Source organism: Photinus pyralis, unplaced genomic scaffold, assembly GCF_008802855.1.
Source record: "Photinus pyralis isolate 1611_PpyrPB1 unplaced genomic scaffold, Ppyr1.3 Ppyr1.4_LG4, whole genome shotgun sequence".
Taxonomy (NCBI): domain Eukaryota; kingdom Metazoa; phylum Arthropoda; class Insecta; order Coleoptera; family Lampyridae; genus Photinus; species Photinus pyralis.
This window is the reverse complement of record NW_022170511.1, coordinates 3,595,935-3,620,846: the sequence shown is the minus strand read 5'-3', so window position 1 is coordinate 3,620,846 and position 24,912 is coordinate 3,595,935. Positions and strand designations below refer to the sequence as shown.

Sequence of the window (24,912 nt, the reverse complement as noted above, 5' to 3'; positions counted from 1 at the left end):
TTCAAAGGATTTTGAGTTTTTCAAGTATGGATATTTTTCTCTAAAGCAATATTATTTTGCATATGGTGCACTATTATTACCGGCGATTGTAAATGAGGCCGATGGTTAGGTACCTCATATTATAAAATATATGAAAATTTGGTCGGTGTCCAATTTAGATTGAGACACCAGAAACCGAATCAATCTAGTTACGTTTGTTGATATACAGGAGGAAAGCGAAACGTTTTAGGTTTTGTGATGTTATCATATCTTGCTACCCATGCAAAATAGAAGAAAGGTAATAACTGTCAGTTTTAGATATTTTTACGTAGAATCTAGTGGACTAGTAAAAAAAGTTTTGGACCACTCTGAGATTTGATCCGAAGTTGGTGTTTTTTAAACACCGTATGTTTCATAAAATCAGTTGTTTGCTTTCTTTGTCCTAATTACACTGATGTATCACAACCTATATAAATTTTTCAATTTTACCCATGAAAATGAATAAAAACGTAAGTTTTTACTGTTTGAAATACAAATAGCAGATTAAATAGAGATTATGGTTTTTTTAATTATATCCATGGTAACTAAGGCAAACTATACCAGTCAATAATGCTGATACATAATTGTAATCAGGATAAAGAATGAAAAAAAATATTGCAAAGCAAATGTGAGATGTGGAAGTTGGAACGGAGAAAGCGTATAACTGCTTCCACATTTGGAAAAATATGCAAGATGACAGCGAAAACGGTTACGGCACTTCTTTACAGCACATTTATGGGAACACATGCCACAGAATTTGGACTAATCCATGAGGTCAATGCTATCGCATTATTTGAGCAGCAGTATGGAAAACGTGTTCAAAAAAGTGGTCTAATCATTGATAAAGATATTCCATTTCTTGCCTGTTCACCGGATGGGTTGGTGGAGGATGATGGTGTCGTTGAGGTGAAGAGCTCCGAAAAGAGCGGGGACCTGTCACCGATAGAAGCCTTCCAATGCGGAAAAATCGACTTTTTCCATAAACCAGGTGACACATGGTGTTTGAAAAAAAACCCATAGCTATTACTATCAAGTACAAGGGCAACTGCACATAACAAATAGAAATATTTGTTACTTCATAGTATACACCAGAGGCGGCATACATGTGGAACAAATCGAAAGGTAATAATTCGCATTTTTTCGCTAATCCCGGAATTGAGATCCAAGAAGTAGAGGACAATACCTGAGAACAATTTACATGAGTTGAGGGGGAGGTGCAACACTATGCATTAATTATTTAATAAAGTATTTTTTCTTATTGTAAATATGTATTTGTATATTGTATATAAAAGTATAACATTTCTTTGTCTATTTTTTAAAATCATCTTTTCCTGATACTTATGAGTCCCTTCACTGTTGTTGTGAGACGTATCCCTACATGTTTTATATTCAATAAAGATTTATCGCAATAAATTCGTTGCTGGGTATTTACTATGATCATTATTGACCAAATTACCTATTTGTTATTTACGTGCCTAAAATGAATTTAATTTTCATAGAAAGTCTAAAAAGTGTTAAAGCGGAACCGCTATTGATAAAAGGAACTGCGAAAGTGATTAAATCACCCAAATCTTTTTTCAAAGTTGGACCTTTTCTATAAAAGATGAAAAAATAGCTATCCGTACGAATAGTAGACTTTGTTAGCAGATTATACTGCGTTCCATTCGGTCAAAATTACGTTTCGGTCATTTTGCCGTACATATGTGCCGTGCGAACGAGGGGTCAGTAGGATTAAAAAACAGCGGAAAAAATAAAAAGTTATAGATACCCGCAATGAAAGTATAAGCCACAAGAAACTCGACAAGATGGTAAAAAGGTGTATATTTAAAGGAATTTCCCCTTTATTTGTGTCATAATGCATATTTAATCATCTAATTACCATATAATTAGCGAGGTACAAAAGCAACAGTCAATTTCGCCGGAAGGTATGAGGTGCAATCTAAGCTGCCTAACTTCGATTTAAATCACTGAAAAATTCGTGACGTCACACAAATCTTTTTACCAATTTGGCGCTTTTCTATAAAAGATGAAAAAAATTGCTATCCGTAGGATTAAAGTGCTTTATTAGCAGATTATAAATCGCCAAAAACCATGTTCATCGCGAAAATAGAACTCCAGTTATCCTTTAAATTCGTTTTATCAACGACTCTAATTATTTCAAAAAATATGATAAATATCGAAAATAAAAATCCGTAGGATTAATGTGTACTATATTTCCTACAATATCCAACATCGACCTAATTTCCAAAGCAACTGTAAAACCGTATCCTTTATAAACTATTTTGTCCTTTTATAGGTCATTTCAGATTCAGTTCATAGGCGCCTTAAGGGGGCTAGGGATAGAGGATAGGCAACACACAATGGTCACTGAAATTTGCAATAAAAGTCGAAACTTTTGAGTAATTTTTGAAGCCCAAATATTAATTCTAACTAGAGGTCTTATCGGAAATTGATAGAGATATAGAAAGTCATTAAATGTAGCGATTTATTTTTTTGATAAAATTATTTAAGTCGTGTATAAATGATAATATTGAATTTACTAAGAACGCGAATACTGGCCTTAGTAAAAAAAATATTTAAAAAGTAAATCCGCACAATTTATTTAGTAACTAAGTGGATTAAAAAAATATATTACGAACTGCTTCAAATTATGAAATAAAACGTAATTTTTACTCAAAAGTTTATATAAAATATAGCGACGGAAGAAATGCAATACCTTCCATACAATGACGATAGGCAACTCAGGTAGCACTTTTACCTGGAAAATATTAACACCTAATGACCATTATACTTATATACAATGGTTTATGACCCTATTAGACCAGTAACAAAAGAATCTCAATGCCTTCCATTTATTCGTCTATTAGTACCAACGATAATTGACCGATAATTAAAAAAATATTGTACATCAATAAATGTAATATTCAGGAGTAACAACGTTTTAATTTTTTAGACCCGTTTCATACATTTTTTTCATACATTTGATGTAGGTGTATTGTTACCTACTTATCAAAAAGCAATTTAATAATATCGATTACATAAAAATTATGTACAATTTGGACGATGTACCTATTATAGATAAACATAACGAATTGTTTGTTGTCGGCACCTTCTTGAGTCTAGCAGCTCTGTTAAAAAACTGTTCATACAAAAATTGATAATCTTGTGTCTTACATACTTTAGGTGACAAATCTCAAAGAAAATTTCAACCAGCAATTTTGTCGACCAATGAAATGCGGATTTCGTGTCACATTTCCATGGCAACCAAGGAATTTATCGTCAATTTTTTGACGTAAAAAGGTAATAATGTTTTGAACGTCACTTTTTCGTTGAGGGTCACTATGGTGTGAAATTTTCTTACCGAATACCACAGTGATTGAATAGAATTTTTTTCTTGCTCACGAATATTTTGCAAAAGTTCAAATATTTGTGAGCTCGAAAAGTTTCCGGAAATAGCAAGCACTACTATTACAAGTGATAATTTTTTATTTCAGCATGTCGTTAGTAAAAAATTGTCAAAGTCCCCGTGTGAGATCTTGTCGAAAATACCACATTCCCTTCGTCGGTACTCGCGTCCGACGTCACGTGCATCCCCAATTTGCGTTTGAAGTTTTACTCCACCATCAGTAAGATCTTGGCGGGGGCCACCACATTTCAGATTGTTTTCAAAATGGTGCCGTTGGAAAGATCTTGTAAACGGACACAACAACTGCGTGGCGAAAATTTGTTTTTTTCCTGGGTACAAAATTAACCTCATTTTACAAGGCGCACGTCTTCGAGGGGTAGTTGACTTAGGGTGCCCAAAATGTATCTTCCTCGAATTTTGTTTCTGAAAGCTCGAATCGCGATCTCTCTTTCTCGTGTGGCTAATAGAGCTATGAAAAGTGCCCCAAAAATTGAGAACTACTAGGTATTTTGTGGAGAGTTTTTAGCAAAATTCATCTAAATGCGAATTGTGGGTACCGACAAAGGGATTGTGTTAGCTTGCGATAAGATCTTTTTGATGGTGGCTGATCTGCCATACAAAAATGCGCTGATCTCTCTTCGATCCCACACGAGGACTTTGATAATTTTTTAATCTACCTATGCTTTTGATAATTACACTCTAGGTTTGACGGCTAGCCAAATAAACTATTTTCGTAAAGCATCAGGCGAATGTCGTGTTGGAATTGGAAAATTTCCGAAAATCTATTAAAACATTTTTTGTAATGAAAAATGAGTCATTTATTTTGTTGTAAATTAGATCAGAATTCAGATATATAATTTGATAAATGGGGGAAGGTTGAAAACGCAGCAAATACCGGGCTACATTGCGGAAGCCATGCGAAATATCGAAAACTGTTCATCTAATTGAAGAAAAGTACTATTCTTACATCCGCGCACCTGTGAAAATCGTTATCATATAAATTTAGAAATCTATGGGGCCGTAGTTTGATCGGATGTAATAATTGTTTAAATAAATTTGTGCTATGAACCACAAAAATTGAAGACCAGTTGTTCTTGTTTCGGAAATTGTTCCCTTCATTACCCAAGTCCAAATCTCAAAAAGTCATTATTGTAAATCCCTATATAGGAAGTAAGTAGGAAATCTTAGAAAGTAATACATTAGTAATCATTTTTATATAGGTATGTAGAGCTTTCAGCTTTGATTTCCTATTCTATATTCAAAGGTTTCCAGTATTAGTAAAACTGTAAAACATCAGGAGAAAGTTGAAATTCCATAAATCAGTTACTTTTGTTGAATAGCCGCTAATGAGGGTCTGGAATCTGGTTTTATTGTAGGAAGATGAGGTCATTTGCAGGTAACTTATGCCTGGTGAAACTTGTCGAAATGCACGATTGGTTGCCTATATAATTATTTGCGTAGGCGCAGCTTAAATTTTGAATGGCCTGTCCCTAGCCGCCTTAAAATATGGAAATAAATTCAAATTTATTAGGAATAAAGTTACCATCTTAAGCAGTGCATCACATCTGCACCAAAATTTCAGATGAGTTTCATTACCTATCCGTCCGATTATAAACATGATGTACATTAGCATTAATAATAATCAATCACTATTTCTAAAATAATCAATGGGTACACGATCGCTAAGTTCGCGTTACCGAGCGCTATTAGACCAAATTAATTGAAAATACAAATTTAGAATCGACCTTCGTTGTCAGACGCAAGATGGATCTGAAATTTACTTTTTTGTAAAAGCAAACGCCTCGCTTAATCGAAAGGAACCACTTAAAAAATCGATAAGTTTGTTTGAATAAGGGCATTCGATTTGTGGAATGAGGTGCAATGTAATGTAGTAAATTTAAAACATCGAGCGCAGGCGGTTCATTTAAAAGAAGACCAAAGTAATTAAGTAATTTACAGTTTGAAGTGGAATTTCTGTGGTTGGCACTTGGTACGATCCGTAAATATTGAGAAACTATTCTATATAGTATAGAGTCTTTAATGAAAGGTCGGATATAGTAGAGATTTGGATAAATATGGGTTCCGGCTCCCCGAACTCATAGTTAATTATTGTAACCTTGATGTAGAGAAGTTTATGTAAATTTAAGCCAATCAGTGTTCCACAAGAGCCACTAGAAATCGTTAATGAAGCGAAAGCATTAATTACCAGTAGGAATTTAGATTGCAAAATCAACAAGGAGAAGAAGAATCCGTATCTTTAAATGCAGCAGGGCGGATATTATCTATTGTTCGAGAAAACTGAAACCTTCTTGAAACCTTTTCATTTAGTTCAACTCGAGGTTCAACTACTGCACTGCGTTGGAATTATTGATGTCAAGTGGACAGCTAACATAAAGGAGATTTGCAGGGAGTATGAAGTGGCCGCAAAGCCCACAAGAATCAACAACATTACGCCATTCCTTCCATTATAATGTTTGCAGAGTAAGCAAACGAATTCAGTTGGCGTTTTACCTTCACCACCTTTAATTTGCACACAATTACGTCAAAATTGGTAGGTATTTCTCTTCCAAATTTATTCAAATTGTCACATTCTTCGTCCACTTATAATTGTAATTGTAAAGGTTAACAAAACCTTATAAATTGCGATCTCCATTTCTGATTCGTTGTTAAAAACCACGGGGGAAAGCCATTTGTTGCACTATATACGATTGTCCCCCTCCATGAATCGTCTTACGTATAAGTACTTAATATATACTCAATCTTCCAAAAACAGCTTTGAAACTAATCTACGTCAGCGAATTTATTGCTGATGGCGAAGACTTAAATCACCAACGTATTTTGTGAAAGCTCTCTCGTTCGGTCCCTCGACGGTTCAATAAATGACCGAAGTAATTCAAAGATGACATCATGCGATGTCACGGTTTTTTTAACATTTTCGTGGAAATATACGCCCGTCTGTCAAAAATGATCACTCATACTAGGGAGAATGTGATAATGGAATAGTAATTAAAGTTCAGAAAATGAATTGTAACGTTACGAGGACGAGGCGACGTTATGAGGAGGAAGTTCTAATCGAGTGTCGTTACGATTCTTCACGGACGTATGGCGTTTAATATTTTATTTCATACTGGCTCTGGTTTGATATATTTAATAAAAATATCATAATGAGAAAAACCGAAACTGCGATAAAAATGGAATGGTCTCCATAGTAATGATGACGATAAACAAAAATAAAATTTGTGGAAACTAAACTGCATGGACGTTTCTGAAACGAAATACAGAAATGGTATATGAAATTTGTGCAAAATCTTCTGAAGCGATAGTAATAACAAATAATGGTGAATGACGAGCGTGCCGATAATGACGGTGAAGGCGTTAGTGATTACGACTGTTTCTGAGTTCCTTGATTTGTGATATAACAAATTTTGCGCAATCACATTAAAAAAGCTTTCGCACGGTTTTCTATGTAATTTTTAATACCTGTTAGAAACAGTAGTTAATTACAAATGTTTTGAAGTTTTTATGTAACTTTGTTCCTACATAGGTACAGGATTTTTCGTTAAATTTTAGATCTAAAACACGTAAAAGTTAGGTAAATATAAAAATTAATAATATTACAAGCTTGTGTCTGTGTAATTAACGGTCTGTATACAGCTTGCAAAACGGTCTTTTACAGACCCTCATTTCATATTGCGAGGTAGAGGAGGGATGGAGAGTAAACGGATTCTGAATTACTTGCATAGAAAAAAGGGAGTGCCCGGTTTCGTATACTTATACAATGTAACTACAAAACTAAGATTCCGAACTTTTTAAGTACAGATGTTTTTTCATCATTGCAAAGAATATCCACGCTCGAAAATTTGTTAGACTTCAACTACAAAAGCAACATTTCATAAGAAGAACGTTAATGTAGCATAAATATTTTAATAAGTAAGTTTACCATCTAAATTGTAAACCCTGCTTTTTGTGTGAATGGCGTTATACTAATTTTCAGGATCTCTGCGTACACGTTGACAGCATTTTGTTCTAGACTGACACAAAGTTTCTTTGGTGAAAGGCTGATATAAATTGCAAAGTTAATTTTCAGGGGATAATTTTGTTATTTGTGTGTTCGTACAACCTTGAACGAGGTAAAGTTATTTGCACTATTAAACTGAAACTAGAATGTTACATTAAAGTCCTTAAAGCAGAGCTTTAATGATCGGTGTTGTAGTATAGCACTAATTATCGTAGGTATTAAGTTTGTTAGCTGTAAACGGGTCCTTTAAAATTTCTGTTAATTAGCAGCTAAGCGTTCAACACGGGTTATGGTAGTTTTATGTTTACTTGAAGCTTATCAAACGTTTATCGTAAAAATGATGGTATAAGGTTAGATGGTTAGAAAATTTCACGACAAATTAGAAAATCCGAATCTCCGAAAGCTCAATAGAAATTCCATAAGGAAACTAAGTGGAAGTTGGGAGCCACGAATTTTTCACGTGAGTCACAAAAGTTTAGAATAAAGCGTCGGCGTGACAACCGTAAACACGGCTCCCCGCGTTGTTATAATTTTGAGCGATTTTAAAAGGGATTACAATCGAGTTAAAACCAAAAGTAGTGAAGTGAGAAAAAGTGCGGAAGTGTGACTTACAAAACCTTAAAATTAGTTAAATTTTAGTAAAATTTACAAGCACCTGCAGCTACGTTACAAAGTGTATAAACATCAACAACATAATAAAACCTTGACCAGTATCTACTGCATACAGCGCGCTAACGGTAAGTGGGTACTACAGCACACCTATCGTAATAACAGAACTATTTTTTCGCGAAAAATATTTATACTAGTTAGTAAATGAGTAAAAACGTAAAATCTGATGCAGCGAGAAAACTAAGTGTAGGCTCAATAGAAGAATTCTTATTCAAAAGGAAAAGAGAAGAAGAAGAAGGAAAAGGTCAGGTAGCAGAAAAATTTGACGCCTTCAAAAAGAGCAAGGTGATGCAAAGGACACCACCCACCGCAAGCAAAACAGAGAAACAAACAGATAATAAAGCAACAAGTATGGAAAGACTAGAGCAACTGATTACAGCGATGACCTTACAAATGCAAGAAGTTAAAGAAGAAATCAAAGAGGAGATCAAAAGCGCAAGAAGCGATATAAGAAGTACAAACGAACAAATGAAGAGATATGGTGAAGAAATAAGGATTTTAAATGAAGAGCTGAAGAAAAAAGAGGCAGAGTGGCAAAGCGAAAGGCAAGAATTACGACAAGAAATTAACCAACTCAAAAAGAGACTAGACACCCAAGACAAAAACACTAAGAAGAATAACATAGTAATTAAAGGATCAACATTGCAAGGAAATAATATGAAGGAGCAGGTCAAAGAGTTTATAGAAGAGCAAATTGGAATAAAGGTAGAGGTAGAATGTAGAAACAGCGTATAAGATAGGAAAACACGAGACTAAAGTAATAGTAGCAAAACTAAACAATTTTGAGCAAAAAGTTGAAGTGCTTAAGCATAAATACAAACTTAATGACCAAAATATATACATTGATAGCGATCTAACCCAGGAGGAGCAAAAAGTACAGGCCATGATAAGAAAAGTTTCTAAAGAAGAGAAGGCAAAGGGAAACAGCACTAAGGTAGGCTACAAAAAATTGGAGATAAACGGCGTTAAATATGTATGGGATGAAGAACATGGAAAACTTAAAGAGGCAAAAAACTAACGAAAATAAGACCAAACGGATATTTGACGACGAAAACGGCTACGAAAACGAAAATGAAGATGGAAAACAATATATTTTTGGCAACCTGGAACGTAAGAGGCACTTATGAGGAAGGGTTAATTAACGAGCTAACAAACCAACTAAAAAGATACAAAATAGATATAATAGCGTTGCAAGAAACTAAGCAGAAAGGAAACGAGGTTTATGATATTAATGGTTATACTTTCTTCAAGAGTGGTGGGAAAGACAGAAAATTAGGGACAGGTTTCATGGTAAGCAATAAACTAACGACAGCGGTGACACAGTTTACACCCATATCTGACAGAATATGCTGTTTACGACTTAAAGGAAAATATCAAAAAATAAGCCTCATCAACATTCATGCACCGACAGCAGAGAAGGAAATAGACGACAAAGAAAGATTTTACGAAGTATTGGACAATATATATGAAAAATCCCCAGATACGATCTAAAAATAGTGTTAGGCGATTGCAATGCTAAAGTAGGAAACGAAAACATGTACAGGCCAACAATCGGAAAATTCAGTATGCATTTAGAGACAAACGAAAACGGAAGACTGCTGATAGATTTTGCGATGAGCAAAAATATGAAGATAAAGAGTACTTACTACCAACACAAAACGATCCACAAAGGCACTTGGAGAGCACCACATGGAAACACGATTAACCAGATCGACCATGTTTTAGTTGACATTAAAAATGAAAAACTTATTAAAGATGTAAGAAGCTACAGAAGGCCAAATCTAGACTCTGACCATTTTTTAGTTGGAATAAAGATGAAGCAAATGATACCAACTAATACAGCAATACATAATGCAAGGCAGAGGAAACAAGCAAGAATAGGTATACAGGAACACAATTCGCAAATAAAATTTGAAAAAGAAATGGAAGAAAAGTTAAAAAGGAAAGAACAACACAAAAGTATAGATGAAAGGGTGAAGTGGATAGAAGACAATCTAAACTCTGCAGCACGGACGTGCTTTACAAGGCCACACAGACCAAATAAGGAATGGTACGACGCTGAATGCCAACAAGAGGTACAGCAAAAAGAAAAAGCCAGGATGAAGATGTTGCAAGCAAATACAGAAGAAAACATACGCAACTATGATGAGCACCGGAAAAAGTGTAAAGCAATATGCAGAGCGAAGAAAAGAAAACACCAAGCTAAAATATTAGAAGATATAGAAGAAAAATATAAAAACAAGGAGATTAAAAACTTTTACCAGGGCACAAAAAAGGTCAAAAGAGGGTTCCAGCCGACAACAAAAATGTGTAAGGATAAAGATGGGAATTTAATAGGAAATCAAAAACAGATAATGGAAAGATGGGCGGAATATTTCGAGGATCTACTCAACAAAAGTCGAGAAAACGAGAAACCATTACAAACGAATCTATCAGCACAGGCAAGCAACGAGGCACATGTCGAAGCTCCGGAACTGGACGAAATAATAAACATAATACTCAAGTTAAAGAACAATCGAAGCCCAGGAGCAAACGGAATACAAACAGAAATGATGAAATATGGAGGAAGAAAGCTACATGTACAAATATTTGAACTGGTACAGGAAATATGGAAAAATGAAAAGATGCCAAAGTCTTGGAGCGAAGCATTAATCTGTCCACTTTACAAAAAAGGTGACAAACAAAACTGTGAAAACTATAGAGGAATAGCTCTGCTAGATACAATGTACAAAATCTTAGCCACTTGCATAAACAACAAATTAAAAACTTACTCAGAAGAAATACTAGGTGAATACCAATGCGGTTTTCGACAAGGACGATCAGTAGTAGACCAAATATTTGTACTAAAGGAAATACAGGCGAAAAGTTACCAGTACCAACTCCAAACGCACCTTCTGTTTATCGATTTTAAGCAAGCCTACGACAGCATTAAGAGAGAACAACTATACATGGCGTTGAAGGACCTTGGAATACCGCATAAGCTGATCAGATTGATAAACATGACCTTACAAGACAGGACAAATATGGTGAGAGTGAACGGAGAATATTCAAGAAAGTTCGGAGTCAAGAACGGTTTGAGGCAAGGCGACCCACTGTCAACTACTTTATTTAACCTCGTGTTAGAAAAGATTTTGAGAGAAAGCAACGCCAATCGTCAAGGCACAATTTGTCACAACAGGCATCAAATCCTCGCATTCGCAGACGACTTAACAATCTTAACAAGGTCAAAAGACGAACTACAAAATACTGCAAAGAAGATTATAACAACTGCTAAAAAAATAGGATTAGAAATCAACGAAAACAAAAGCAAATATATGGTGTGGGACAATAAAAAATGTGACCAACCATTTAAAAATCACAATAGACCAAAACAGTGAGTACCGATTTTCAGAGGTAGGTGTGTTTGTGTATCTAGGGACAGTAATATCAAAAACACCCGGGAGTGCAGATGAAATTAGTGCTAGAGTAGCTGCAGGGACCAAGAGTGCTTTCGCGCTAAAATCAATAATAACGGGAAACGTGTTCTCTAGAGCAGTGAAACTCCGAGTGTACAAAACTATTATAAGGGCGGTAGTGACTTACGCATCTGAAGTGTGGACGATAAGAAAACAGGAACAGTTGTTACTCAGTATATGGGAAAGGAAAATTCTGAGAAAAATTTATGGAGGTAAAAGAGTGGGAGACACATGGGAACGGAGAACAAACAAAGAAATAAAGGAGCTGTATGACGATGCTGATATAGTAGGTGTAGTAAAGGCACAACGAATAAGGTGGATGGGGCATTTAATAAGGATGAACCAAGAAAGAGTTCCCAGTAAAATTTGGACAGCAGAAATGGGAGGTAGAAGACGAGTAGGAAGACCCAGAACCCAGTGGAAAAAGGAAGTCGAAGACGATCTAGCGCGACTACAGGTTCGGGAGTGGAGGGCAGCTGCTGAAAATAGGACAAAATGGGCATCAATTGTCCACCGAGCCAAGGGCCTACAAGGCCTATAGTGCTAATATATATCACAAAAGTCAGTTTTGTGTTTACAAATACTTCCTGACGATTTACCCGCAAACTAAACAACAAGAACTTTATAAATGAATAAAAAGTGACTGTCAATTTCACAGTTTTCGTCAGTCATTTCCTACACCAAAAAAGCCTTCTCAACCGTACTGCACTACCTTTTCAGTACGAAGATTTAATTGCTTTACTAAGTATGAGACATTTTGCATTTCGAAGTAAGTTTTTGTTTTCAGTTTCTACATCCAAAGTAACTGAATTTTTTCTCATATTTGTGTCTATACCTAGGGAAAATCATAGTGAGATGGTGTGTATACCTCCAGCTTTCAGATAGAGAACGTACAGTGCATTCATTTCCGGTAAATCCGATTCTATAAAATATTCCGCAGTTGAGGTTTTAATTCAAAAAGACACTTTATGATCATGAATATCTGCATAGTATATTTACCCTTAAAACACAAGTTGCTACCCCAGCCGAGTGCGTAGCGTAGCGTCAAACTGATGTGACCGATTCAGACGTAAATTGTACTAATGAACAAGTTAATTCCGCTAGTGCATCACATTTAGGATTTCTGAAAGAACTGCATTAATAAGTACCTCAAAAATAATGAGCCGTTGAAACTGAATTATATTAAATTTCACGGCACATTTAACGAGTATTAACTAATTCAAGCGAAAATGTACACAACTAAACAAATTTTAATTATACTTTACTAGGGTAGCTACTTTTTCTACTGCAGCTTACCAGGTCAGTTAGGTGTACTTAATAAGAAATGTAAATAAGTTCTTCTCGCCCAGAATACGTACGTATAGGTAATAATATAGGTAATTAATCTTTTGATTTATTCACACATTGCATTAAATACAAAGCTTGTATGTCACCACAATGATGCTAAACTGCAGTTAGAGAAAGTGCAGTTTTCATATTCGCATAATATAAAAGCCAATCCAATAATATTTTCTTAGCAAACATATGAAAAGCAAATACAGTCTAATGGAAAGCATATCTTATATTATTTTCTTTGAATAGGAAAAATTGCCACCTTATTTCTCGATCCGAGCACCCAAACTCATTCGAAAATCGATGGTGAAGGTAGGTATGCAGACCAGAAAAACGAATAAGAAACAAAGTTTATACTTCCAGAGTTTTATTGCCGTTATGGGAATATCTAAAATGTTCCTTATCATGATTTATATCTGGAATTTGAATAAATGTAGGTGGGTAATGTCGTATTAAATAAAAGTCTTCAATATAAAGCACAACATTAAAAGAAAAGTACGCACATCTCACCATAGCTATTTTAAGGGTTCCACTGACTGAGCTATACGTTTGAATGAATGTTTCATTCGGGTCTCTACAAATAAAATTTAACCGGCAGTCTTGAAGCAAATTTGGTATTTAATCACAAAGCAAAATTAATTATGTGTACATATAAGTACCTAATCGGTTTTAAGCGACAAAAGTGCTAGCCGTATGATATACATATTCTAATACATTTGAGCATTTAAAATTAAAATATATCGTCAGAGAACTTACTGGAATTTGGGAAGTCATTTAATTGTTTCGATGCCCAAAATTTCACTAATTCACCTGTTCTATTGTGGAAGTAAAGAATGTAGGCAATGTAACCTAATTTGAAAAAAAATTCGCCATCCATGTACCTAACCATCGCGCGGAAACATTGGAAATGCTAACAGTATAACGCCATATAAAACACCAGTAACGCATATTCACCCGGATCACTTGCTCCACTCGCTGGTGCCGCAAACATAAACCTTCTGAATAATAAGCGCCATAACATGCTCCTAATACTATGTGTTAGAATTTTAGATTGGAATTAACAATTTAGCACTACTAAGTAAGTACAGTATCGACAGAGTCCGCGACTTTTGATTCACGTACCGATCACGCCCGAGCACGGTGCAATTAGGGAATGCAATCCCGCAGCAAAATCTCAATCCCGGTATTTGCGGGATGTTTAGATGTTAATCCCGCGGGATCCCGGTATTTGCGGGATCTCGCAAAACTTTAAATAAATTGGCAAATAAGCAAGTCTGTGCGGTTAACTTCTGTATTAAAATAAATCGCTAATTATCACAATATTTAACAAAAAAGTACCTTCGGCCTAACTTAGAACTCAAAAAAACCTTACCTGTAAAGCACAAAAAGTCTTCTAAAGTGCCTCAAAAATCATAGTACATTTTTAACGAAAAAAGTTTAAAAATTATTTAAAAAATAATTCGCCGTTATCAGTTTCATTAACAAAGTAAACAGAGTCGTCCCGTTGGTCGACAAATTCCTCAGTTCCGTAAATCCCGCGGGATCCCGCTCCATTTATGTGCGGGATTAATCTCGCAAAAATGCTGCGGGATCCCGGTATTTCGGGATCCCGCAATCCCGGTATTGCATTCCCTAGTTTCTAGTCTATAACTTTTGATTGAGAAGTCCGATCGAAAAACTACGATTTGTTTTGGATTCTACGCATCAAAATTAATAAGAAAAAGTGTTTTCCCGAGAAATTTTGGCCCTCAAAAAAATTGTCTCAGATCGACACGGAAATTTTTCTTATAGAATGTGGCCTGTAGAATCCATAATTTCAAACAGTTCCAAGATTGGGCTACTAGTTCAAAAGTTACAGCCCTTTGAATTTTCTTATCAATCTTATGTAATCAATTCAAGTAGGTAGTGTGTGGTGCTAAAAAATAATCTGCACAATTCCCCTAATCATTTAACTTGTTCCATAATTACAACGTTCATAGTTAAAAGATTATAAAAAGTGCATGTTTGTTGAGTAAGTACGAATTTCGCACAAACTTGAGAGAGGTGCCCGTAGTTAATTCTTCGAACAAGTAAATCCATAAAATTTGGGTAACATTTCTCACACGTTTTTCAACACCTTTCGGTGGTAGTAAATTCTGTGAGGCTCTTGTGGCTTGCTCCACGATTTCTGGTGGGGTTAAATTTTCTACTTCATGATCACTATTAGACATGTTCACGGAATTCGTCAGAAAATTACGTTTTTTACAGGTTTTTCTGATAGTTTTTGACACTTCCCTTTGTTTTGATAAAGCTGGAAATTCTAACAGAACTTTATTACCGGAAAGCCTTTCAATTCGCCCTATTTACGTGAGAGATTTCGTTTTATCTGAAAATTTGCTGCAAATCAAATAGGTTTTTTATATTTACTGTCAAGCAAAATAATAACGCCAAAATGCCAAATCACTGTATGTATATTGATGAAAATTATAAAATGTTGAGAGTTGTAAATCTGATTTTATATTTAAAAAAACTAAAAATTGTAAGCGAAAGTTCCATAATCAGTCAGAATAGCTCCAAAAATAAATTTTACATCTTACCACCACCGTGAAAAGATTCTCTGACCAATTGCGTCTGCCCTCAGCTCATGTCCATTCTAGAAAATCAGTATTAAGTCTGCAATTAAATTAGAAGATTTAGATACTGTAAGGAGAAGAGTAGTATCACTCAGTCACAAAAAATTCAGTAGCGTCAAAGATAAATTTTACATCTCACCACTACCGGTAAAAGATAATCCTCTCACGTATATTTTGCCCTAATTGCTTCTTCCTTCAGTTGGTGACCATTCTAGCGGCTGGGTTGAAATCTGCAATAAAATAAAAAAGTAATGGGAAAATAAATATAACAAAAACTTTTTTTTGAAAATTTGTTGGGATAATCTAATTAGAAATTCTAAACCGAAAAATACATAATCAGTCAGAAAAAATGTATTTTATATTACACTACCAGCCTCAATAGCACCCTCCCTCAGTTCGTGACCATTTGGCCAGATCTGCGATTAAAATTTAAAAAAAGGGGAATTTTTTGACAGTCCATCGGAAACATTACTTTTAATCCGGCTGACCACTAGTCCTTAAAATTGTAGAAACCGATTGGCGAAGTGTTGACATCGCTCTCTCTTTGTTCTCGAGTTAGGAACAGCCGGTCGGACGGACGGGCAACACGATCACATAAGGGGATTTTCGTTTCTAAAACCCCTATAAATGCGGTGTGTTAAGAATTCTGCACACGAGGAAAAAGCAAAATTCACACACTTTCAACATTCACTACACTTTAATGTCGTAACAAATTCAACACCCCAAATAGTGAATTGAATTTCAAATATTAACAAATAACGAACGTGATATTATAATATTTTGTTACGCCAAGTAATTTAAATGAGAAAAGTTTAGCGTAAACAACTTCCTTCTTTAAAATTCTTTTTATATTCGTTTATCATTCTGGTTAATTGAAGTTCACTGCCTACCGAGAGCAATTTTTACATTTTTGTACTTGGCAGCTTAAATGAAAACCCTAAGATATAATTTCTTTAGGTATACATTTTTCATTATTCCTAAAGGTTTTTTCAATAGGTACAGTCGAACTTTGACTGTGTATGTTGACAAAACTACAGTTTTAAAATCTGATGAGAATGCTTGTTTCGTTATGACATTTAACATGCTTCATCAACCGCAAATTTTTAATTTTTTTCAATTAAAATCAGCGCTCTGTTTGCCTAAAGTTCAGTGCGCTTCGTCGAATTTATTGTCTTCGCGATTCGCCGTTTGGTCGACAAATTTGAGACAGCCCGACGGTGGCCGATATATCTTCAGAGAAATAGAATATCGTTGGAGAATATTGTTCCCTCAGGTGGAACATTGAATTTATTGCATGAGAGATTCGAGGGCTTCGGTCTGCGAGTGCGACATTCGCTGGTCATCGATGAGTATCTCGGGGTCAAGTCGTGCAATTTTAAGTAGACTAGATCTAGTTCGCTAGTCCAGTCTAGTATTTTAGAGAACCCCGAAGCCTTGAGTGCTGATTTCCTCACTCAACAACAGTCAGAGGAACACATTTTTGTTACGTGTCTTATGACTTATGTGGTCTTGTGATTATTGTATTTGAATTCATTTCCCAATGGTATGAATACTTAATTAAAATATAATTCTTAGTAGTAATGGGTCATGTACCTTTTCATACACAATGCACAACTGCCTTACCACATTTATATGAGAATAATTTCAATTTTGCATTGTGGAATGTATTCACCCGTATATTAAAGTTTCCCACGTATAAAATTTTACGCCAAAATATTCAAATTATAAAAAAAACCAATAAAATAAAATACAAGCATACGAGCCCAGATGCACTTATGTATTGAATCAAAGCAAGTACTTTTCCTTTTGGTTTCATTTATAATTATCGTAGTTGATAAATGTATTAGATATTGTTGATTAATTGGCAAAACCGCATCGTATCAATTAAGCTTAATCGTATTCGTTGAATTTATAATAGTGTAATAAATTATAATTCAGATAATGGCATTGCATATTTATTTTGGTCGAATACATATGTGTCTGGGCTCTTATACCTGTTGGTAACCAGTATTGTAAATATAGCACGCAAACAATGTGGCATATTCTGATAGCCATCGCAATAACTGCAATACAAGTAAGTACCGCAGATCCGAATTATTCGGCATACTTTCTGCAAGGACTGAATGAAGCAACACGTGACAACTCGAATGAAATTAGCGCCGACTGTCGACTCAATTTGATCCATTATCGAGACGGTCTCCTAGCAAACCAAGGATGGGCATTGGAAAGTAGAAACCGCCTCAGTTATTGAATAATCCACCGATTTTTTTCAGTGTTGGACGCAGGAAGTAAGCTACCTTTAGATACTGCATTAAAAACCCCCTTCGATTTTGGATCTCTATCTGAATGTATCGGGGTTAGTCGAACAGCAAATAGGTCGAACCTGGTAGGGAAATATTGCTATGCTCATGATGTTCTGGATTTGGATACTAAAAATCGGTCACGACATATCAGTTTGGCTAGTTGTTTGCCAAATGCTTGTTCCTCCCGTGATTTATCGACTTTGTACAATTACTTTGGTATAAATGCGACTTTCATTGAAGAGCTTTGCGAGTCTAGTTTGGTGCAAGCTGTGCTCGGGATCGCCGAATACTGTGGAATGTACGTAGACCGCGCAGATTTGGTATTTACAGAATATTGGTTTTTCTAGATCATTCTTTGGCGTCATAGGACTTTTAATTATAATTTCAACTGGTTATGATATATACCTGAAAGTTACAGGATTGGGTAAGTAGGCGAATCACACAAAACTAAAATTCAATGCGCCTTTCTTTACAGAACCCGAAAGACCTAATTTATTAACTTTTTCCGTTATCAGAAATATTAAAGCGATATTTTCGAAAGACAGCGGGGAAATACCATGTCTCAATGGAATTCGAGTTCTTAGCGTCATGTGGATTATACTCTATCAGAGACAAGAAGTATCTCGCTCGGTCAATTCTGAATGGTGGGACGGTCATGCAAAACAATCTGTAAATATCTACTTCAACCAAGCAGGTAACTGCATAAAATAATCGATTTCAGGGACACCATGATCTTGCTAGTATGTTTTTGCTTAACGGATCATTGGCAATCGACACCTTTCTATTGCTATCAGGAATTTTACTTTCATATTCGTATTTAGCATTAAAAAAGAAAGGGAGATCGTTTAAAATTTCTAAGTTCTATATACACCGCTATTTAAGGTAAAGTTCTTCACTTCAAAACGAGCTCTAAACCTTCTCTTAGGCTTGCTCCAGTTTTAATTGTGGTTATAGTTTTTGTTGTAACGCTGCTTGGGCAGACATCCTCCGGACCATTCTCGAGAAGCACACTAAATAGGCACATAGTGGACGCTTGCAGCCAAAATTGGTGGCAATCACTCTTGTTCATTCAAAATTATGTCCCAGAAGCGGTACGTTGCCTGTTGTCAGCTGCAGAGAATCACGCCTTCTTTCAGTGCCTGAGTCACACTTGGTATTTGGCCATTGATGTACAGCTGTATGTTATTTCGCCAATCTTCCTTCTTTCCTTGTCAAAGTGGCCTAAGTATGCTACAGGTGTTACTATTGCGTTGTTAGTTTGTAATGCAGTAGCTGCTTTCACTTTCAGTTGGATATATGAACTGAATGGAACCATGGAAGGAAACTTAAGGTAGGCACTTGTCTTATACTTTAAAGTCAGATGTACCCGTAGGTTTCCCCAAAAGATAGTGGAATACTTTATGTATATTTACTATCCAGCTTATATGCGAGCGGCACCATGGCTTATAGGTATACTAGTCGGGCACCACTTGCACAGATCTAAGAACGTAACCTATAAACTATCAAAGGTAGGTGCTATTAACCGATTCAAAGGTAATGTGTGCTTTAAGCCCGTAGTTGTGGTACTGTGGGTGATAAGTATCACAGTTGTAGGGGCGATGATGTTCGGTGGATATGATCTCTTAGTCTCGCCGGATAACAAACTTGCAAATTCGCTTTATAATGCATTGGCGAGGCCAGCTTGGGCCTTATCCATCTCGGCAATGATCTTCGCCTGCATCAACAATTTCGGAGGTAACTCTTGGGAATCTTGTTTAAAGTACGACATATATTTCAGGTCCAATCAATCGGTTCTTATCATCACGATTATTCACAATCTTGTCGCAACTTACGTATACCTTGTATGTTATCCACTACGTTGTCATTCTCATTCTGGTTAGTAGATCCCCAACGACAAAGACATTTGGTAGCTTTGAAGCGGTTAGTATGCTGCACCTTTTTACTCACTTACATTAACTAGTATGGTTACAGATGCACGAATTTTGGGGTGATTTTGCATTTTCCTTACTTGCAGCAATTTTGCTAACATTAGGCGTGGAAGTACCAATCCTGAAAATTGAGAAGAGCATTTCAACAAATACCGGTCAATCGTGATACACCTTACATTCACGCTTACCAATAAGTACCACTTTTAGGTAGATACCAAGACACTGCGAAGAAAATTAATGAAATTCCTATGCTGCAAAATATCGAAATTACTGAGTAACTGTTTCGGTTGGTTTCCTCCGATAGTAGTTTATGGTGTGCGGTGATCATCGTCCAATGAAATCTGTAAATCACTTAAGGTGGTTGTTTTAGAGCACATATTATTTTTAATTTTGTTTCGTATTCGTAGAATTCCAAATTAGGATTAAATCGGTTATCAGAACGAATCGAAATTTACTTCGGGATTTCCGGCTATAATTTCAATGGAGTATTTATTTACGTTTGAATGTTCCAGAAGGTCCCAGTAAGTACGCTAAACAAATTACTGTAACATACACGAACGCAATAATATAAATAGAACCGCTTCCAGTATAATCGTCCATGGAACATTGCGTTCCCTATTACGGCTTTCATTGATAGTACTGCCTCCCACTTACACTTGCATCACGTTTATGTATTTAGGTAAAATGGTATTTAAAATATTGGTATTTCAAAAACACGAATAGTAACTAACTAAAATGGAAATAGTTACATTTATAAGCCATGGATAATTATATGTAGCTATAGAGTACAATAAGAGATACACTGATTTCAACTAACATATGCACTTATTAAGTGATAGGTCTAGTATTAGGTATTCTGTAGTGACATATTCTCTACCTCCATATGGTGCAATCAGTGCAATCTGTACTAATGTAAATTGGAACCTTATTGTTTCAGTGATTAAATTTGCTCTTGAATCGTGTATATTTCTTTGAGATATTTTGAAAAAAATTGATTTTTACCTATAGCTATTTAAGAAGGGTGAGGTATTACATGGAAAAATCAAAAAAAATTTAGCTTTTGTATTGAACTACACTCTCAAAGGCAAACGTTTACTGTGGAACTATTTCTTTTTTTGGTGTCAAACAAACCCATTGTCTGACACATTACCTCACAAAACCCAAAAAGTACCAAATTTAGTTTAGTCCTCATGATTGTAAAGCATAAAAGGCATTGCTTGCCAATTTATCGACAGTCTATGAATAGTTTTTCGGTTTTTCCCATTCTGTGCGCAAGTGCACGTGTATAGTTAATTAGATATATAGAGCATTTATACCTTATTTTTGATTCTTCATTATTTGAAAACAAACCTATTAACATTTTCTTGCAATTCAGTGAACCAAACGAAAGGTTCAGTTATTCACTACTATAGTTAATTTTTTACTACGAAGACAAATATAAATGCCTGATTCACACTGAAAATATCACTAGAATCTAGTCATAAAATTACACTGATATGTATTGTCGGCTGCGTGATGCGCTTTCCTTTCACATTTACATAGATTTAATGTATATTTTGTGTATTACTTGGTATGAAATACGTTCCGTAAGCAATAGGTAGGTAACACATTGACGATAGATAACAATAATCCTGCATACATTATTTGGCCTTTGAAATTTATTATTATGAATTGCAGTTTTAAATGTTTTATCAGTTTACCATTTAATAGTACTGTGCTATTGAACAGAGATCTTAGTGTTTCTCGGGCCCAAGGACTTGGTTGTTTGAATATGATCCGTGAAATGGAACACTTGATGATGTACGTATCAAAAAAACAATTGAACCCTCGAACAGGCACATTTCGTCCCCATTTAAGCGATGTTGCAACCCAAAAGGATTCGTGGTTTCAATATTGTGCATGTAAAATAAGTCGTCCTGCATACAAATAATTGTAAGGGATGTGGTCTGTATATAATATTAAAAAGAAGCTTTACGATTCTGTTTTTTTATTTTGCCTTTACAACGAAAGTTGGTATTATGCCATCACCCGCTATCTAAAGAGTATTTTACTTGTTGAAAGTTTTTGTGAAATTTTCTTAGCCGAAGTCATCTGTTGAAATAATTTTCAATTTTTGGGTTCGGACGCGAAATATTTCACTTTCAGTTAAAATTTTAGGACTTCCAACTTTTAAGATTAGAAATTAATGTTATGATTTGCGTCATTTGATGGTCATTTGTATTGACGGGGTAAAGGCAAATTATCGAGCGAAAATTACAACTGCACAGAAACAAAGAGAAACAAGTTATGAAAGGCGTCGATCTAACATATATTTTTTAGGTTGGTTTTAACAAATTTTCACTTGAAAGTGAATTCGAATTGCACATCCGCTACTTCAAAAATTTCGACTTTCATGAAATAACTTTCAGCATGTAAAACGGGCTTAAATCAACATAATTTGAATAACGGTAGGTATAAAACATTTCAATGGATTGTTAAAAAATGACAACTAACGCTCCCTTTAGATCCCTTGACGGGTGTTTCTAAATACATTTGTCTGTTTTTAGGGGTTTTTACCATAAAAACACTTTAACTGAAAAGCATCAGAAGCATCTTAATTATTTCACTCTAAACTCGCTATTAGCTTCAAAAAGGCTCTTGATTATTCGTAGCATAGTGCGAAAACATTGCATAATTAGGTGCTGAAGTAAATAAATCTTAGACAGCCATCTAATTAAACGAAGGGTGGGTTTGTCGAACACGAAGCAGGTGTATTCATATTATGAAAAAATGATTAAGTATTGCAATTGGAAAATGAACAAAGAAGAGTAAGAAGAAATGTGGGAGAACATTGGATGCCTAATGATTCATGTCGCTCACGCGCGCTTTTTGTTTAGTTCCTATTTGTTTCGGTAAAAATAAATTGGTGTGGGTTCTGTACAAATTGAGAAACTCGCAACGCGTGTTTTGTTTCTGTTTGTTGTTTCATACCACGCAATCTAATTCACCCACCGGTCACCGGGTTGGAGGTTTAAGGGCAAATGTTTTAGTCTCGAAAGACTGTAATCATTACTGTAACCTCTTCAGACGTTTCTTTGTTGGACAGTACAGTTATTATGAGAATAACTTTCGCTACATAATGCTACTGGAAAGATTGGAAAAGTATGTACCCAAATCTATGACGAGCCAATTTTAATACGAAAATTATGGGTCTTAATTAGAAGCACCTTGGCGGGGCCATCGGTCATATACAGAGTCGCAATATAAAAGTTTCGATGGGCAATACCGTTTTTCCTATTATCAATATAATGGTAATACTCAAAACTGTTTCGATAGTAGATAGGAAAAAGTAACTACTCGCTCCATCCGTCACCTCATCTCAACATTTTTAACATACCATTTTCAGTAAACATGTTGAAAGAGTTTTCTATTGATACACCATTAAAAGACACGTTCATAATTTATTGTTTATTCATAAATCGTGTTTTATTTGTACTCGAAAGGTGTATATAGTAGGGTTTTCCTTAGTTTGTGCGCACGTCATCAGTGTATTAATACGCTATCACTAACTATGTTTACATAGCATCATGCGATCAATGGATGAGCATACGTATGCAGGCAGCAATAGAGAAAGTGCTGCATTGTGGGTAGGGTACCCATACATCAACTCCTTCTATTAACCAATTTCTAAAACAATGTGATTCTAACAGGTTGTCTATGTCGCCATCTTTTACTAACAAGGATGTGCAAGAAAAATTTAAACAAAAATCATTGTAATTGATTTTCCGTTAGTAAATATCATCTTCATTTCAATCATCTTTTAAATGAATTATTACTGGGTTATATCCTCAGAGTAAGAAATAAAGATAGAGTACGCGTACGCTATAACAACGTGAACGTTTGTTTTGATCCAACATCTCAGTCAATTTGACAGTTGAGAGGTAGAAAGTAAACATTAGTCAGTGGCGTAAGGTTTATTTATTTTTATGGGCAACAAAGTTTATGTTTTGTTTACATGTGCAAACGTAATAACCTATCACTAAATATTTATGACCAAAAGCTGTATGTGTTTGAAAGGTCCCTATTGATCTATGATAAGGTATGGTGACACTTCAAAGTGGAAACTTAGAAGGAAATCTAAACACATTAAAATGATAAATTCCCGTATGCACGTCTATGACTTCAAAACACATACGGATGAAAGGTTATGTTAGGTAATTCAATAATTCCACAAATAATACAGCTTTTACCCCATTTCAAAGGGCTCCCATAAATTAATACACCACAATCGAATAAGTCCTCCACTATAAAAACGCCTAAAAATTAAGGAATCACGTTTTAACGAAATAAACAAAATACCTCTCAACGGACAACAGAGTTACAGCGTTGCCGTTGTGGTGCACTAATCACCATAACTTTTCTTGTTACGCCGTTTAATTGTAGGTTAAAATTGTTTGGGTTACTGAACTCTTATAAGCATCTAAAAATCCATTTAGATTACTCGAGATGCATATATTATTAATATTCCCTTAAAAACTATTTCGTGAAATGTGACAACTTAGCCTCCTGCAATGTTAGTAAACAAAAGAGATGATGGCACGCATAGATAAGCATCAAGGCATCTCTATCTTTATTTCTTACTCTGAGGTTATATCTTCTCGGTCAGACTTGACTTCTCTGTGACACCAATCTAATAGTATATTGTTCGGACGGAGAAAGTGATCTTCCAACACGAGTTGGAAAATGCGCTAAAAACTGCGCTATAGTATATTCAGCATAACAGCCCAACATGCATATATTTCGGTTTTCATCTTCATACCTAAATGCATGAACTTCTAAAGGTATGTAACATATGTGTATTCAACATCACCTCCAATACAAGTTCATTTCTAGAAGGGTGGCAAATGCTATTGTAATGTAAAATAATGGAGAAACCAATGAAGTTTCTGCAATAAATTTTAATCTATTAGCGTTTTATACAACCTTCAAATGTTGCAAGTGCAGCGGAGTGTAAACCGTACTCGAACATTGTAAGGACGCGTTCGTTCTATTTCTTTAAATTTGAATCGTTGCATCGCCAGGGAAATTACGGACGCGGTCCCGTGGTAAAACGTAAAAATATCGCGCTTCGGGAAAACGTATACACAACCAGTAATTTACAGTGCACAAGAAACGTTCGCTTTCGTTTGTGC

General features: G+C 35.3%; 2 protein-coding genes across 3 annotated transcripts in view; both read left to right on the top strand.

The window, feature by feature from the left end:
• The window catches only part of LOC116167788 (synaptotagmin-5), a 222,158-nt gene that overhangs the window by 145,007 nt on the left and 52,239 nt on the right, over positions 1 to 24,912 (top strand). The gene's annotated exons all lie outside the window — the stretch shown is intronic.
• On the top strand, positions 7,488 to 20,703 carry LOC116167787 (nose resistant to fluoxetine protein 6-like). Of its 2 annotated transcripts, none has more exons than XM_031483309.1 (13): positions 7,488 to 7,554; positions 17,533 to 17,738; positions 17,784 to 18,111; positions 18,161 to 18,237; positions 18,289 to 18,482; positions 18,535 to 18,695; positions 18,739 to 18,904; positions 18,950 to 19,143; positions 19,186 to 19,321; positions 19,364 to 19,547; positions 19,591 to 19,733; positions 19,785 to 19,896; positions 19,949 to 20,703. In XM_031483309.1, the coding sequence occupies exons 2-13, from the start codon at positions 17,543 to 17,545 to the stop codon at positions 20,017 to 20,019; spliced, it is 1,962 nt and encodes a 653-aa protein (XP_031339169.1). In that variant the 5' UTR covers positions 7,488 to 7,554; positions 17,533 to 17,542; the 3' UTR covers positions 20,020 to 20,703. The 2 variants fall into 2 exon arrangements, with proteins under 2 accessions (XP_031339169.1, XP_031339168.1); XM_031483308.1 differs by lacking the exon at positions 7,488 to 7,554 and adding an exon at positions 14,895 to 14,909.

Excerpts from the sequence above, each read along its gene's own strand:
- LOC116167787 (XM_031483308.1), top strand. Across the intron at positions 19,144-19,185 it reads ACCATGGAAGGAAACTTAAG|GTTTCCCCAAAAGATAGTGG; the intron begins GTAGGCACTTGT and ends ATGTACCCGTAG. Across the intron at positions 19,734-19,784 it reads CATTTGGTAGCTTTGAAGCG|ATGCACGAATTTTGGGGTGA; the intron begins GTTAGTATGCTG and ends GTATGGTTACAG.